Source organism: Lithohypha guttulata (genome assembly GCF_036872675.1).
Source record: "Lithohypha guttulata strain CCFEE 5908 chromosome Unknown scaffold_1, whole genome shotgun sequence".
NCBI lineage: Eukaryota > Fungi > Ascomycota > Eurotiomycetes > Chaetothyriales > Trichomeriaceae > Lithohypha > Lithohypha guttulata.
Genome location: NW_027042750.1, coordinates 2,784,443 through 2,798,310, shown reverse-complemented (window position 1 = coordinate 2,798,310; position 13,868 = coordinate 2,784,443). Strand labels below are relative to the sequence as shown.

At 48.6% G+C, this 13,868-nt stretch overlaps 6 protein-coding genes across 6 annotated transcripts; 4 read left to right on the top strand and 2 right to left on the bottom strand.

Annotated features, from left to right (window-relative positions):
• Positions 1–326: 326 nt before the first annotated feature.
• LTR64_001021 (uncharacterized protein) lies at positions 327–888 on the top strand (the record flags this gene model as incomplete). Its single annotated transcript, XM_064895402.1, has 3 exons — positions 327–389; positions 491–748; positions 808–888. 3 exons carry the CDS (start codon positions 327–329, stop codon positions 886–888), a joined length of 402 nt encoding a protein of 133 aa, XP_064758089.1.
• Positions 889–1,045: 157 nt separating this feature from the next.
• On the bottom strand, positions 1,046–1,915 carry LTR64_001020 (uncharacterized protein; the record flags this gene model as incomplete). The annotated part of the gene is made up of 4 exons (XM_064895401.1): positions 1,046–1,141; positions 1,195–1,391; positions 1,441–1,678; positions 1,865–1,915. 4 exons carry the CDS (start codon positions 1,913–1,915, stop codon positions 1,046–1,048), a joined length of 582 nt encoding a protein of 193 aa, XP_064758088.1.
• Positions 1,916–3,344: 1,429 nt separating this feature from the next.
• On the top strand, positions 3,345–4,385 carry LTR64_001019 (uncharacterized protein; the record flags this gene model as incomplete). The annotated part of the gene is made up of 1 exon (XM_064895400.1): positions 3,345–4,385. The coding sequence occupies one exon, from the start codon at positions 3,345–3,347 to the stop codon at positions 4,383–4,385; it is 1,041 nt and encodes a 346-aa protein (XP_064758087.1).
• Positions 4,386–5,023: 638 nt separating this feature from the next.
• On the top strand, positions 5,024–5,722 carry rpl22 (60S ribosomal protein L22; the record flags this gene model as incomplete). Its single annotated transcript, XM_064895399.1, has 4 exons — positions 5,024–5,056; positions 5,241–5,291; positions 5,344–5,540; positions 5,596–5,722. The coding sequence occupies 4 exons, from the start codon at positions 5,024–5,026 to the stop codon at positions 5,720–5,722; spliced, it is 408 nt and encodes a 135-aa protein (XP_064758086.1).
• A 579-nt stretch (positions 5,723–6,301) lies between these two features.
• On the bottom strand, positions 6,302–7,471 carry LTR64_001017 (uncharacterized protein; the record flags this gene model as incomplete). Its single annotated transcript, XM_064895398.1, has 1 exon — positions 6,302–7,471. One exon carries the CDS (start codon positions 7,469–7,471, stop codon positions 6,302–6,304), a length of 1,170 nt encoding a protein of 389 aa, XP_064758085.1.
• A 2,137-nt stretch (positions 7,472–9,608) lies between these two features.
• On the top strand, positions 9,609–12,212 carry LTR64_001016 (uncharacterized protein; the record flags this gene model as incomplete). The annotated part of the gene is made up of 1 exon (XM_064895397.1): positions 9,609–12,212. The coding sequence occupies one exon, from the start codon at positions 9,609–9,611 to the stop codon at positions 12,210–12,212; it is 2,604 nt and encodes an 867-aa protein (XP_064758084.1).
• Positions 12,213–13,868: the final 1,656 nt, after the last annotated feature.

The following is a 13,868-nucleotide window of genomic DNA, read 5'->3' as shown; positions in this document are numbered from 1 at the left end:
GCTCGAGCAGAGAACGAAAACAGACTGTGGACACGTCTGTTGCTGGAGGACGCCCGCAATGCCAAAGTGATGAATCAAATGCTACCTAACATCGAAATTACTTCTCCGCACTCAGATATGAACAGAGTTCTGACTGTCGATATACCAGATGACGTATGGACACGACTGTGATTAGATTGAACATTCGTGGTGAAATTCCCACTTGTGTGCTCTTATGCTCCGTGAAGTCCTTGGACAAGATATACGAATCGCAATTTTGACAGGTAGTGCTAGAAGGACTCAACCGAGCAATAAAAAGCTTCAAACACGCACTACAAAAATTCAACATGCCCGAGTCAGTCCGAGTCACAAGGGCATCAGAGGTCGAGGATGTTTCAAGTGGTCAAACTGTAGGTAGGCGCATACAGACTGTTTCCGACACACTTCTACTGTGTCTCTATAGGCCGGAGAAGCGCGTGAACCAGATCACTAACCACACCTCAATTTACAGGACGGCATGATCCGGCAGTCTGCAATCGTCAACTTGATAACACCCCAGCAAATAGTCGGCACACTCATGCGAGCGCAATCTCATTCGTCTTCAGCTATTCATCATCATGGTAATCAGGACACTATCGTCTATGCAGTAAGCGGACGTGGAGCAATAGTGTCGGAAGGGGGAGAGCAAGTTCACAAACTCGAGCCTGGAGACTGGGCGTTGATTCCTAAAGGAAGAGAGCATCAGGAAGTCAATGAGGGAGATGAAGAGGTACGTACCAAAAAAGTTGGCGTTTTGCAGAAGGGCAAAACATTGACTGTCGTCGATAGGTCGTTTGGGTGATCTGCAGAGCACCAGGCGGGACGCCGGAGGTAGTGAATCTGGTAAGCATTTCATCAATAGAGATGTGATGTGAAAGCTAACAAGCTCCATAGACTGGCTGGGGTGGGGATGAGGTCAAAAAATAGAAACCAGACAACTTTATAGACTCGAGATATGAGGTCGGTAGCTTGGATTGATCATGATTGAGAGATGCAAGATCAGTCTCTTCTCGACTAAATTTCCCAGCTACTTGCTTTCCTTCGCAATCTGGTGCAATGCCTTTTCGTACTCTTCAATCTCTTTAGCACCCTCCAAAGTGATATCCCTGCGTTTGCCTTCGAACTAAAGAAGAAATTCTTCAGGTAAAGTACCAGAGCAGGCTTACAAGAACTTACCATTATGTTCGGGACTGCATCAATTCCATTGGATTTTGTCTCGCGGATCAAGTTGTTCGTGTCCCTCAAGAACTCCTTTTCGTTGTCGATAACAGCTTTTGCTTCAGCCTCAGGGATGCCGGCATCAGAAGTCGCTTTGAACAAAGTCTCCGGACTAGAGGGGTGCTTTTCGTTTTCGAAATATTGTGAATAGAGAGCTTCAAATAGATTAGCAAAAGATCCAGTTTACTTCCCACTTCAACGAACAATTGATCAGCTTATCGGCAATTTCAGGTCCCTTTTCTTCCTGAAAGTACTGGACAACTCGGTGAGCATCGAGAGTGTTCGCCACGACTCCATGAAACTTGAAGTCAATTCCTACACCTGTGCCGTATGCTGACATCAAGGTTTCGTACATCTTCATCTTCTCGTCCGAATCACCATATCTGCTTTTGCGATACCATTCATACTTGTCTTGACCTTCCTTACTGGCCTCAGGATATAGCTGGAATGGTATGTACTTTACAGTAAAATTCACCGCCTTGCTATCTTCGGAAGCTCGAAAACGTCTGAGTGCTGCTCATGTGTATTCCGATCAGCCATTATATTCTTCGGCAAACACTGGGTGATGTTTATATCGAAGTGTTCGTGTATAGTACCCTGAGCGGAGTGTGGTGTTAGATTGACCTACCTTCATCCAATCTCTGTAGCAAACGTCAGTAATCAAGGCCGTGAGACGCATCTGAAACAGAAATGACGAACCCTCTTTGCCAGATATGTCCAAGCTGTCGACCGAATTAGTTAGCCACAAAATTGCCTCACCTGGTCAGCAGACGGTCACCTTACGACATATGGTGTCCAAAGCAAATGATATCTGGCTCTCGTATGATGTCATCTTTGATCAATCTGCCTGCTTCTGTGTTACTCGTTGTCAGTAGCAACAGCGCAAGATTTCAGGATGGACGATGCCCGGCGTTGTGGTGCAGGTGCTAAACGTGTTGCTATTGACAGTCCCCACGTTCTGGTCGCATCGACAATGTCTTGGATAGTCTGCTTTTGACAGGTTGGTTCCGGATGGTCGTGTTACAAGCAGGAGTAACACGAGCTGTCAAGCTATGCACACATGGCTCTGGAATTTCGGCACGCTTCGACGTTCGATCAAAAAATCCATTCATGCGACGCTGATGATGCGGAGAGGACGTTACACAACTCCAAGATGACCTCACCAGGCTCAAGCAAAGAAACGAGCAAGAGCGTAGAGCAGGCATAGTGTTCACATTCAGTTCGCAGTGCCTGGCAATTTCATTCTGTATGGTCAAGTAAACGGACAGGCTGACCTTCTTCTAACGTGATCGACATGATTGCTTGTTTGAAGTTTTCGAATCGGGAAAGCATGAATACCAGCAAGGAAAAAGAGATGCTGTCAGATCGGCTGGTTGGCCGGGCGGGTGAGCTGGTGGCCGGCTTTGGCTGTCTGCGTTAACGAGGATTCTTGGCCAAGCCACTAAGCCAAGGTTACCCCCTAAAGATGCAGAACCCAGTGTTTCAGCGACAATTGCCTGGAACGTCAGCTTTCTCCCCGCTTATTGGTTGTCACACGTTTCAGCATGAACTCGTCTCCTTCGAACCCGCTGTAAGGTTCTTCCTTTTCAGCAACTCATGCATACATCCGTGGTCATGAGCTCCATCACCCACATGCGATATGTTGGGTCGGGCGGTTTGCGCAAAGAGCATGAGGGTTGGCACAATGCAACCGATCCTTCCAGTGACCGAGGCCTCCTCGACGTTTGCAGAACTCCTGTTGACTTCCGATCCACCCCAGACTTGACGCTACCTCCTTCCAACAGGTTGCTCCGTCACTCGCGCTGATTGCCCCTGACAAATGGCAAGGAAGATACGATGCTGGAGTCAAGTAATGCGTTTGGTCGAACTGCAACCTCGAAGAGGCAGTATCACAAAGGTAAGTCAGCGGTATATAGCCCGGCCCTGTTTCCAACCTCTGTGACTCTCTCTTTTGCATCCTTCCATCAAACGGTCGAGACATCTGTCACAAGTTGCTCATAACATTCGCTTGCAAGCTCTACAAATACCAGAGCATTTCCATTCGCTTCAAGCACTACCTTCACTCCTATTTTACCACATTTCTGACCCCAACTTCATCACTGTCCATCATGAGAACCACACTCTTCTTCGCTGCGACATTGACCGTTGCATACGCTGCTCCCCAAGGTTGGGACAGTTGGAACAGCCAGGGTGGTCAAGGTCATGGCAAACCTTCTGGAGGCAACGGCAATCGGGGTGATGACAGCAGCAGCAAAACCGCTAGCGATAACGGCTGGAGCAACTGGGGCGGCGACAAAAATGGCGAGAAGTCCAACGATGGAGGATGGGGGGCATGGCCATCGACAACTCCAACTCCTCTACCATTAGTTAGCACCACACCAGTCCTTTCCACCTCGACAAAGGAGAGCTCTTGGGGCACTTGGGTCTCCACTACGACCACAACCACAACTCCAGTTGTACCAACAACCTCTTCAACTCCAGCTGTTTCAACGACTACTTCAACTCCAGTCAAAGTGACTACGTCGAGCGCTGGCCATTCGTGGGGAACATGGGCTACCACATCTTCAGTGCCAGCTAAAGAGACAACATCGACGACTACCCCCGCTATCGTTACCAGCACAAGCAAGTGGTCACCGTGGACCTCAACAGTTTCTGTGCCTTTCGTCTCAACAACCTCTACTACAGTGCCTCCTGTTCCAACGTCTTCCACAACCGTGCCAGCTGTCCCAGCGAGCTCATCGTCGGTTTGGACCACCTCCAGCGTCCCTTCAGTCACTACTACCTCGGTGGTCCCGCCTCCAGCTCCTCCAGTTCAGACCACTTGGTCTCAATGGACTTCGAGTGTCCCTTCTGTAAGCACGACCTCAGTGGTGCCTCCACCAGCTCCACCTGCATCTTCTGCTTCGAGTTTACAGAGCAGCAGCAGCTCAGTTGTACCACCTCCGGCGCCACCAACGACTACACCTCAACCAGTAACAACTTCCGCTACTGCACCGCCTGCACCTCCAGCTACTCCGTCTTCAGTCAGGCCAAGCACAACCACGACAACAGTGCCAATATCTACCTTCACAGGTGTTGCCGCACCACTGGCAATGGACAACAGCCTCTATGCGGGTCTTGCCCTTGTGTTTGCTGTCGCAGCTCTATAAGGGCAATATCTGCTAAGCTGTTTCATTACTACGATTTCGAAAGGGATTACACACCAAGTTGGGAAGGGTAACCTTAATGACGTTCATGGCACGGGGAAAGCATCGGTTGGGTATACAGGGCTAGGCATCTTTTCTTTTTCTTGACACTCATTTGATGAAGTATTACGATATACCCAAAAGCATTGCTCACTGTAGATGAGCAGCTGTACCAAATGCCTACTACTAGCATTTGAGAAATACAATAAGTGTACACATTATCAAGTAAATCTTGTACTGGATTTTCTTATCGTGTATGAGAAAAGAGCCAGCTGGCCTGTGTTTCTCCTTTACAGCAGAGCCAACCCTGGTCAATCTAAGTGCTCCCCTACTACATATTCCTGATTAAGATCTGGAAAGTAAAAACACGAAACCGCCGCGTCGTTGTAAAAAGGCGATCGGACAAGATCCACAATTTCTTCAGGCATGAAAGCGCCAAGCTTCGCACCTTAAGGCCGTCAGGTTTTGTGGGTATGAGAAGAAAGTGCCCGTCGCAGTTCGACCATTCCTTACTAGCACGACCAAAGGCGCAGGATCAAACTTCTTTGCGACCAGCAACCGACATACCTATACCACAAGTACCTCATCACTACTTATTCGAAATGGCTCCTACACGAACCGTCGCACCAAAGGCTGTAAGTCAATTCCGACCACGACCCGCGCAATGTCGGAGGACATGAAAATCAAATGCAAAGAGTTCGGGAACATGAAACAATTTGTCGAGAACAAATCGCTTTGCTGTTCGCGTCTCGCTCATGTAGCAGGCGAGGTCATATCCATCTATATCGAACAGTAGGCTAAGTTTTTTCTGCAATACAGACTGCCGGTGCTCAACGAGGAAAAGTCCAAAAGGGAAAGGTTACCAAGAAAGTGAGCTCTTATACTTCCAGCCTGTGTATGTCGTTTTACTAACGAGATATAGTACACCATCAACTGCTCGCAGCCAGTCAGCGATAAGATCTTTGATCTGAGCGCTTTCGAGAAGTTCCTCCACGATAAGATTAAGATCGAGGGCCGAACTGGCAACTTGGGTGATCAAATCTCGATCTCCCAGGCTGGAGATGGCAAGATCGAGGTTGTCAGCCATATTCCTTTCTCTGGAAGATACCTGAAATATTTGTATGTCTCAAAGTTTGCGGAAAGGTGGTGGCTTGGTGCTAACATGCAATAATAGGACTAAGAAGTTCCTCAAGAAGCAGCAGCTCCGAGACTGGCTCCGAGTTGTGTCGACAAGCAAGGGTGTCTATGAGCTTCGATTCTTCAATGTCGTTAACGATGAGGGTGATGACGATGAGGAATAGATGGCATGATTCAGTTCAGGAAAAGATTATCTACTTGAAATGCTTGGCCAAGCGACCCTTCTCGATCCAAGGATGATGTATTAGACTTCACGGGACATGGCTTCGATGGTCATCACATAGCCCTTCATGTAGTGGCAGCGAGTCGACAAAGAGGGCACTTTTTATGTGTATGGGTCGAGGTCGCATGCCATGGGCTGACTCCCAAGCAGTCTCTTGAAAGCCAAATGTGAATAGCATGGCTCCGACCATCTAGAAGAGGCGCACGAATATGGAACCGTCACTTTGCGAATTTTTAAATTGATTATATCTTTTCTGCTCCTGGAAACCATACAGTCTGTCCTGACAGCCACTGTCTCTGAACCATTGAAGTCAGCCTTAGCCTGTCTTTGTTTAGTGCCCTTTTATCGAAAAATTTTGCTTTCTTAGAATGTGTCATCGTAGAAATAGCTTCACGGCACAGTACAAGGGTGCAGGAAACACACATTTTGAATCAGGCTCGAGCAAGCACGTCCAGGAAATGCTGTTGGGATCGATTGATTGCAGTAGAATCAGTAGTTATCATAAAGAATAGAGAACGTTTCATATTCGACGGTATGAATGTAATTGATACCTCATATTTTCCAGCTCAACTGGATATTCCAGCTTTTCTCGATCTTTCTGCTCGATTCTGAACCACAACGAATCCTCGTTCTCGACCTTTACCCAGACTGCTTCAGATTCACCCTTTGCGACTACCAAAAGTGTATGGTCGAGTAGCCATTTCATCGGATACCTCTTCGTGCCCTCTGAGTTGGCAGCAGCAGTGTTGGTAGGAACACTCTTCTTCCCGAGTTGGACTTCAGAATAGCTGCCAGGACTATCCACGACGAGAAGGTGACTACCTTGAGGCATGGCACTGGTAAGATCAAGCAGGAACGCTGTCGTCTTCGGTATCGACGTACTAAAGAGCTCGTTTAAGGTAAACATAATTGTGCATAGGGTGGTGCCTGAAAGGCTTTCACGCAAGCTATCCCTAGACCAGGAAAGCACATCTTGATGCATAAACGAGACATCGACTTGCATAGGGTGCACGACAAGTGGCTGGTTCTCAGGTCGCTTCCTAAAGGCCTCACTTGCATATATCGAGAGTGTTGGCGGAACAGTGAGTGCTGACGCCAACTTTTGCACAGGATCGGACCAGTCGGCGCTGTCGATGGCAACAACCTGAAGTGGTTTCGATGATGTACGGTTCGACGCTGCGAGAGCAACGATTTCCGCTCCAGCTCCTCCACCGATGCAGACGACTCGATTTGCTGGGCGGTGATGATGGTTAGGGGAATCAAGGCTCTGTGAAGTTGTCGTTTGAGTATCGGGCTCTAAGTGTCCATTGTCTGTCTCACTGCTGTCGAACAGATATTTCGTTCTTGCATTCGTCAACAACTCTGTATACCCTAAAGCACGAGCAGCACTCCATCGCAGCGCATAAGCCTGCAGAAACGACTGACTTGAGAATGCAGCAGAAAAGTCGCGGTTGAATAAATGGCGTTTTACCTCTCGTATAATTGTTTTCAACTCTTCCGTGTCCTGAGAAGTGGGAAACGCTGTTCTGAATACATTCAGGACGATCTGCTGTACCTCAATAGGAAGGACGGGCTGTTCGTTGCTCGCATCTTGATCGCAACTCACAGTCTGTCTCGGTTTTTGGTCAGTATTACTCTGCGTTTTCTTCCTTAGCTGGTTGGCATGTCTCGTGCTCTTCTTGGTTGACATTCTCGCTACTAGTCGTCTGGAGCCAGACAGCTGTATTAGCACTTGAAAGAACGAAACACTACAGTACTAGTTGAGGTCCACACTCCAATAGTTTAGATAGATTGTTCCGACTTTCACTGATTGGCCGTACGAATGCCTGCAAGTTTGAGATCGAGGACTAGCGTATCCTCTTTCTGGTTACAACATGGCGAACATACATTTACGGAAGGCAAGAGTTTCATGCAGGACAGTAGAGCCTATGGTCGATAAGGTGTGAGGAAGGTATGGTACGGACCTGGCACTGCACTTGCAGGAATCACCAAGGAACTTCACGCGATTGTTTGGAGCTGCGAGCACAGAAGAATCAAGCTCATCAAGTTTATTCGCCTGAGTCTTGACAGCGGTGATACCATGAAATTGTCAGTAAGTGTCAATAGTGTCTACCAGGATGAGATTTTGTGGTCGTGAGTGAAGTGCTTCAAAGTCGCTCGCTGGCTCGCAGAATTTGGATGGGTTTAAATTAGTTACGATCAGTTGCAGTCTACTACTACGTACCGTAGCGCCATAGGATCATCTACCAAATAACAGTAAGCTAGAGAATGTTTGATGCAAGGTATAGAGAAGTTGGCCTCGCAATCATTGACAAAGACCTCGATCGTACTTGGTCAAGCGAAGCTCGATTGATGAGGTTCATCCGCTCGCTAGCAGCACTGGTTCCTAACGCCATAGCCTGGTCGTTGTCTGGGAGATCAGACTTGCGTGCTTTCGGCAAAAGATAGTACTTTGCTAATTTCAACGCCTTTCATGGTGACGCAACGAGCGTCTTGTGACAATGAACGATAGACAGACAAAGTGCGGAGCACGCCACGGTGCAGCTCATCATCTTCATTGCGACTGGGAAGTCACCAGCAGCAGAGCAAAGCAGCTTTGGACAGTCAACATACTGTACAGTACCTTTATTGCATAGTTTGTACAAGTTGCCCCTTCCAAGAAACATGCAGATCTCGCAGCTGCAGGGGCATGGGAATGAAAGCTTCTGTTGGCTGGCCGAAGCGGCCGCTTGTGCATCCTGCATGATAGACCGCATGCGTTGGATACTTCTGCTTCTCAGGAGACGAGCGTGTCGAGACCACACGGGCATGACTCCCTTGTGCTTCATATTGAGCGACAACTTCAATTCAAGATATTCATATCCTGCCCATCGGAAGTAAGATTCGCAATCTCTGAATAGACTGCAGAATTGAGCCAAGTCCACCTGTAATTAGCGGGACGGCGCAGGTGCCAGGTTCTGCTACGTGCCTGGCAAGTTACAAATGCGCCAGAATTGGGAAGTAGCGCACAGGTTACTCTGCGCAGTTTGCCTCGTGATTGCCGGGAGACGTGCTGTGTGCTTCATGCAGCTTTCAGCACCGCGGTCATCGATACGAGATCTGTTCCTGAACAAGCAGGAGTACCTGAAAGTAGATGCGTCTTTAGCGTGCCAACGATAATCTGTACGCGTGCTTGAGATCCACTGAGTGAGCCAGCCATGCCTAGAAAGGACAACGACCACAGCACTAATTAAGTGGAGGTAGACTTGGGCTGAAATTCAAAGCGATGCACAAGCCGGAGGACGCTCTCTGAATGGACAAAGTTCAACCACTTGGCTGTGCAGGTGACTCCATTGCTGACTTGGCTACAGAGTTGGTTCTTAGTGCCTATTGTGTCTGTCAAAGAGTCTGGCTATTCATTCTCTGCACAGACTGTTCTGCCTCTTATCTCGATGTCAGTAGGGCTCATTCTGTGACAACCTTCGACGAACTCGAGGCCGTCACTTCCTTGTCGCAGGTCCAACACATAGATATTGTCGTTGCTCTTATCTGGCTCCTGTTCGAGGATTGGTCTTCACAAGATCATTCCTCCAGGTAGCCGTCCACTCCTTCAACACAAAACCACACTCGAGTACTAAACATCAGACGTTATCTTTGAGCAGATGCAACTAGGCTAGAGCTTTGGTGGTCTGGGCAATCATTCATTCTGGGTCGGCATATTTCTGTCCTTGCATCATTGTCCTTATCAATCAAGAATCACGTTGTGGGGGATGCCGAAGCAATAAAGTATCACAAACTTCCAATTGGAACGGTTTTGGTCGACAAAACGTACGTGGTCCTACCTGGACATGGCGTCGCTGTCCCTGTCGGCGCCTGTGGAATTTGAATCTGGGTTTGCTCGTGGACCTCCACGCCATGCACGAAAGCATTCACGACATCCTACAGCCGCTGCACCGCTGCCTGCCTTCACTTTCAACCCGGGTTCACCTTCCAGCAAACAGGATGCAGCGGAAGCCGAGAAAGAGAATATGAAAGAGATGGAAGGGGAGCCACTGGACATGGGTCTAGGTCATATGCGACGGTCTTCGAAACCTGCTCCTCTACCTGATTTCACCTTCAATCCTGGTGCAGATATACCTGTGCAACGGACGCCTAGTCCATCGCACCCGATCCTAGAGGAAATGGCTCTGAATCAGCAGCGGGTCAGCAAGTCAGCTAGGCCGGCACCGTTGCCTGCGTTTACTTTCAACCCAAGTGCTCCTACAGGATCTACAAGCCCAACCAAACTCGAAGTTAGCAATGAGTCCAGCAACGGCACTGGACACAGAAGAGGAGGAAGTGAGTTTGTCGGTGGAAAAGCAGATGGTGTGCAACTTATTACGACCAGTCCTTCAAAACACGAAACGAAACCCAGTGGCCCACCTGTCTCCTCGTCAGCCTACAAAGGACACACTCATAGAAGGTCTCAGGCAATCTCGATCTCAGACATTGACACGTCTGACCTGATCAAACAACATGCTCTGGCCAAAGCGCGCAATCCTTCTAATCCTTCCACACCACAAGACGGAAACTTTGGGTTCACAAGAGCTAGTCCCAGCCATCGATACACTCCGTCGACTTCGCGATCACCACCTGAATCACCGCAAAGAGGAGGAAGTGTGTCTAATTACAGGCCACGTACAGTCGATTTTTCAGAGAAGGTCGACGTGATACCACGGCCCTTGTCTATGATTTCTTCAGAAACAGAACGCAGTAATTCGACAATCCGTGGCCATTCCGTGACCAACAGTATTAATTCCATAGCTAGCCCGACACATGTGATGCCTGCAGATTTAATGACAACAATAGGCTTTCCTCCTGCAGAGACTGCGACTGCTCGACGACCCAACACCGCTGACGCCTCCTTCCTTCTCTCAGACGCGACATCGATTAAAGCCGAAGAGCTACACCCAGTACCAAAAAGGCCTTTTTCCGCTTCCGGTTCGCCAGCAGTCTCACAAAGCGGTACTCTGCCACCCCGCAAGAAGCATTCGTGGTTTCCGTACGGACCTGATACCACACCTACACATACGCCGAAAGAGGAGATCTCGAATCCTTTCGCCTTCGATTCAGTAGACTCGCGCCCAGCTATTGACAATGCACAGACTCGGACGAAGACAGGATCAAGAAGGCCGTCCAGTCTCAAGCACCATAAGTTCTACACCTGGAGCGTAGGTGTGTTTCCGAAGAAGTCGAAGCCTCATTTTAAGAAGAAATCTCGGAGGTCGCCAACACCACCGAATCTTTTCAGAAGAGACAGTGACACGTTGAAGGATGTGTTCGACGCTGATAACACAGTGGTCTTGCGAGAAGATTCTCCTGTCAGTGCACGCAAGCAAATGACACTGAAACAACAACTCCCAGCACCTGCACCACCTGAAAGTCCGTCTACAGAGCTATCCCGACCCGTTCTCGACCTCGATGTTGCAATGGACCCTTTCGTCGACGACAGAAGGTTCTCTGAGGACCACGTTCGCAGCACGACAGCCAGAATTGCGAAGCTTCACAGCAGTGAACGGAGAGCCACTGTCGATGCCTTTGGAGTTAGTCACCGCCGAACTGAGAGTGCACCCGCACTGTCTCCAGTCAATCGCTCTGCCTTGTTCGGTATGCGTCATCAGAACAGCAACGCCAGCCTAAGCGAGGACGTATTTGATGAGCAGGAAGAAGACAACTTTCTCGCTCATGAAGAAGAGGTCAAGCTGCATTCGAATCATCAGTCAACGACATCCGTGAATCTGCCGGTGCCTACAGAAATTGAGGGCGGGTTGGGTCTTTCGAATATACCAAGTCGAGTCGATGGAGTAGTCATAGTGGATTCGGACAACGAAGTAGACGCCGACGACATCTGCTCGTCAAAGTCCACGATCGGGGCACCTAACATGACGGTGGGGAGTCTACCGAAACGGCCTGCAACTTCGCCGATGCCATTCACGTACCCGAATCCTCAATCCCTCTACGCATCCTCAACAGAAGGCCGCACAACATCTGCGTCGCTCATCTCCTCACCGGATGTTGACCATGCATCTTTTGATCTTCAAGCACGATCTCGTCGATTCGAATCACACACAGATTCTGTTCGCCCTTCCACGGAGGATCTGCCTTCCTTGAGCGACAGTGCATCGAGCAATGCTTTTACGCGAGCCTCGAGTAGTGGTCGTGTTCGACCATCCCTCGAGCAAAGATCCAACTCGATGTTCGTACCAGGGTCATCAAGGATACACGAGAATTGGAAGCGATCGAGTCTAGCCAGTCTGAACAGACTTATACCTGGCTCATCGCACGGTAGTAAGCTACGACTCGAACAAGTATCGTGTGGTGATGAAGAAAAGACCAAAAAGAAGACAAACAGGCTCAGTAAGCTGATGAAGTTCTGGCGGTCCAAGGAATCCGAGAGCAAGGCAAATACATAAGCACGGGAAGGAGCCCTTTGGCGCATCCTATGACGAACAACAAACTTTTAATGACCTTTTATGACAGCAGGCGTATATGGTATTTCGAATATGCTTACGGAGAGGACTGGGCAATATCTGCTCTCGAAGCTTGTGCATTGCATTTTGCAATCTCGACTCAGCACCATCTTGTTTGCGGCTTCTTTCGCAGCTTTACTACTGCATACATTCGTTCAAAAGCATAGCCTGCACCTAGCAACATAGCGTTTGTTTTCTTCTGTTTGGGAGGGGGAAGATATCACGATTTGGGTTGTTGATATGAAGGAGGAGGTTTTGTTCATCGAGTAGATATGATGGTGGTCTTCTCACAGAAATATGTTTATGGTGATGAGAACTATGTGAGTCAAGGAAGACGTGTAGCTTCCTTGTAATATGACTGAATGTGAATAAATTCTGCTTGTGCCCTACAAGGTTTCTTCCTGTACCTGTTGTTGGCTGTAGATGTTCCTGCTTATTGTAGGCTTAGCAAGATCCGAAATTTGACCTCCCTCGTGCCTCACAGCTAGACAAGTTCGACGGCATAAAATCAACGCATTCAACTCACAGGCGGCCTCTTTCGTCGCTTCGAAGTGGTCGCAGCAGATATATTCGTTGTGGCATGGTTAAATACAGGCGGCGAATAAGCACGACATTTCCGAACTCCACAAACGGTATAAACTTGACATTTCCTACAAGAATATACAGCACGACGACTGTTTGCAAACAGTTGTGTAATAGCTCGTCGCTGACAAAAATTTACAACTTGAACACCTACACTCTGTGCCTTGACATCCAAGATCCACACACTTCGATATGGTACAATCTGCAATTGGTAGACTAGTATCTAGTACATCAGGATGACTAACTCGTCTCTAACCAGCCTCACGCCGACGCAACCTCATTCCAACCTCATCTCACCAAACCAGAAGCCTACGTTCAACTCCTCGATAGTTTAAGATCACTATTTTCCGATACCCGTTTCTGGCCAACCAACCTCGCGAACACAGCCTCTCTACTCTGGCACTTCTTCCACTCCCTTCCAGCGCCAAGTAACGCCGTCAACTGGGCTGGGTTCTACGTCTCTGATACTCTTCACGAGTCCCACAACCAGGGAGGAGAATTGTTACTAGGACCGTTTATGGGGAAAGTCGCATGCCAGAAAATCCGCGTTGGTAAGGGCGTTTGTGGGACTGCGGCGGAGAAGAAAGAGACGCAGGTCGTGGCGGATGTAGAAGCTTTCCCGGGGCATATTGCTTGTGACGGGGAGACGAAGAGTGAGATTGTGGTGCCGATTTTAACGAGGCAGGGAAAGGTGAGTCTGTGGCCTGTCTTGTGCTGGTCATGCCGTGGGGAGGAAAAAGCTAAGTTGTGATTAGTGTATAGGTGTGATAGACATTGATTGTACAGAGCTCAACGGGTTCGATGAGGAGGACCGGCAAGGGCTGGAGGTTGTTGCTAGGTTATTGAGCGATGCTTGTGATTGGGGAAGTGATTGAAATTCGGTAATATACCATCTCAATCAGCCAATCACTTTGTACGATGGCATCCATTGTCGTTTACATTTCCATAACACCACATTATTCTTTATCGCGTGTTGCAAGCTTTTGAGCTTGTGGGTATCAGTACTCATTCATTCAT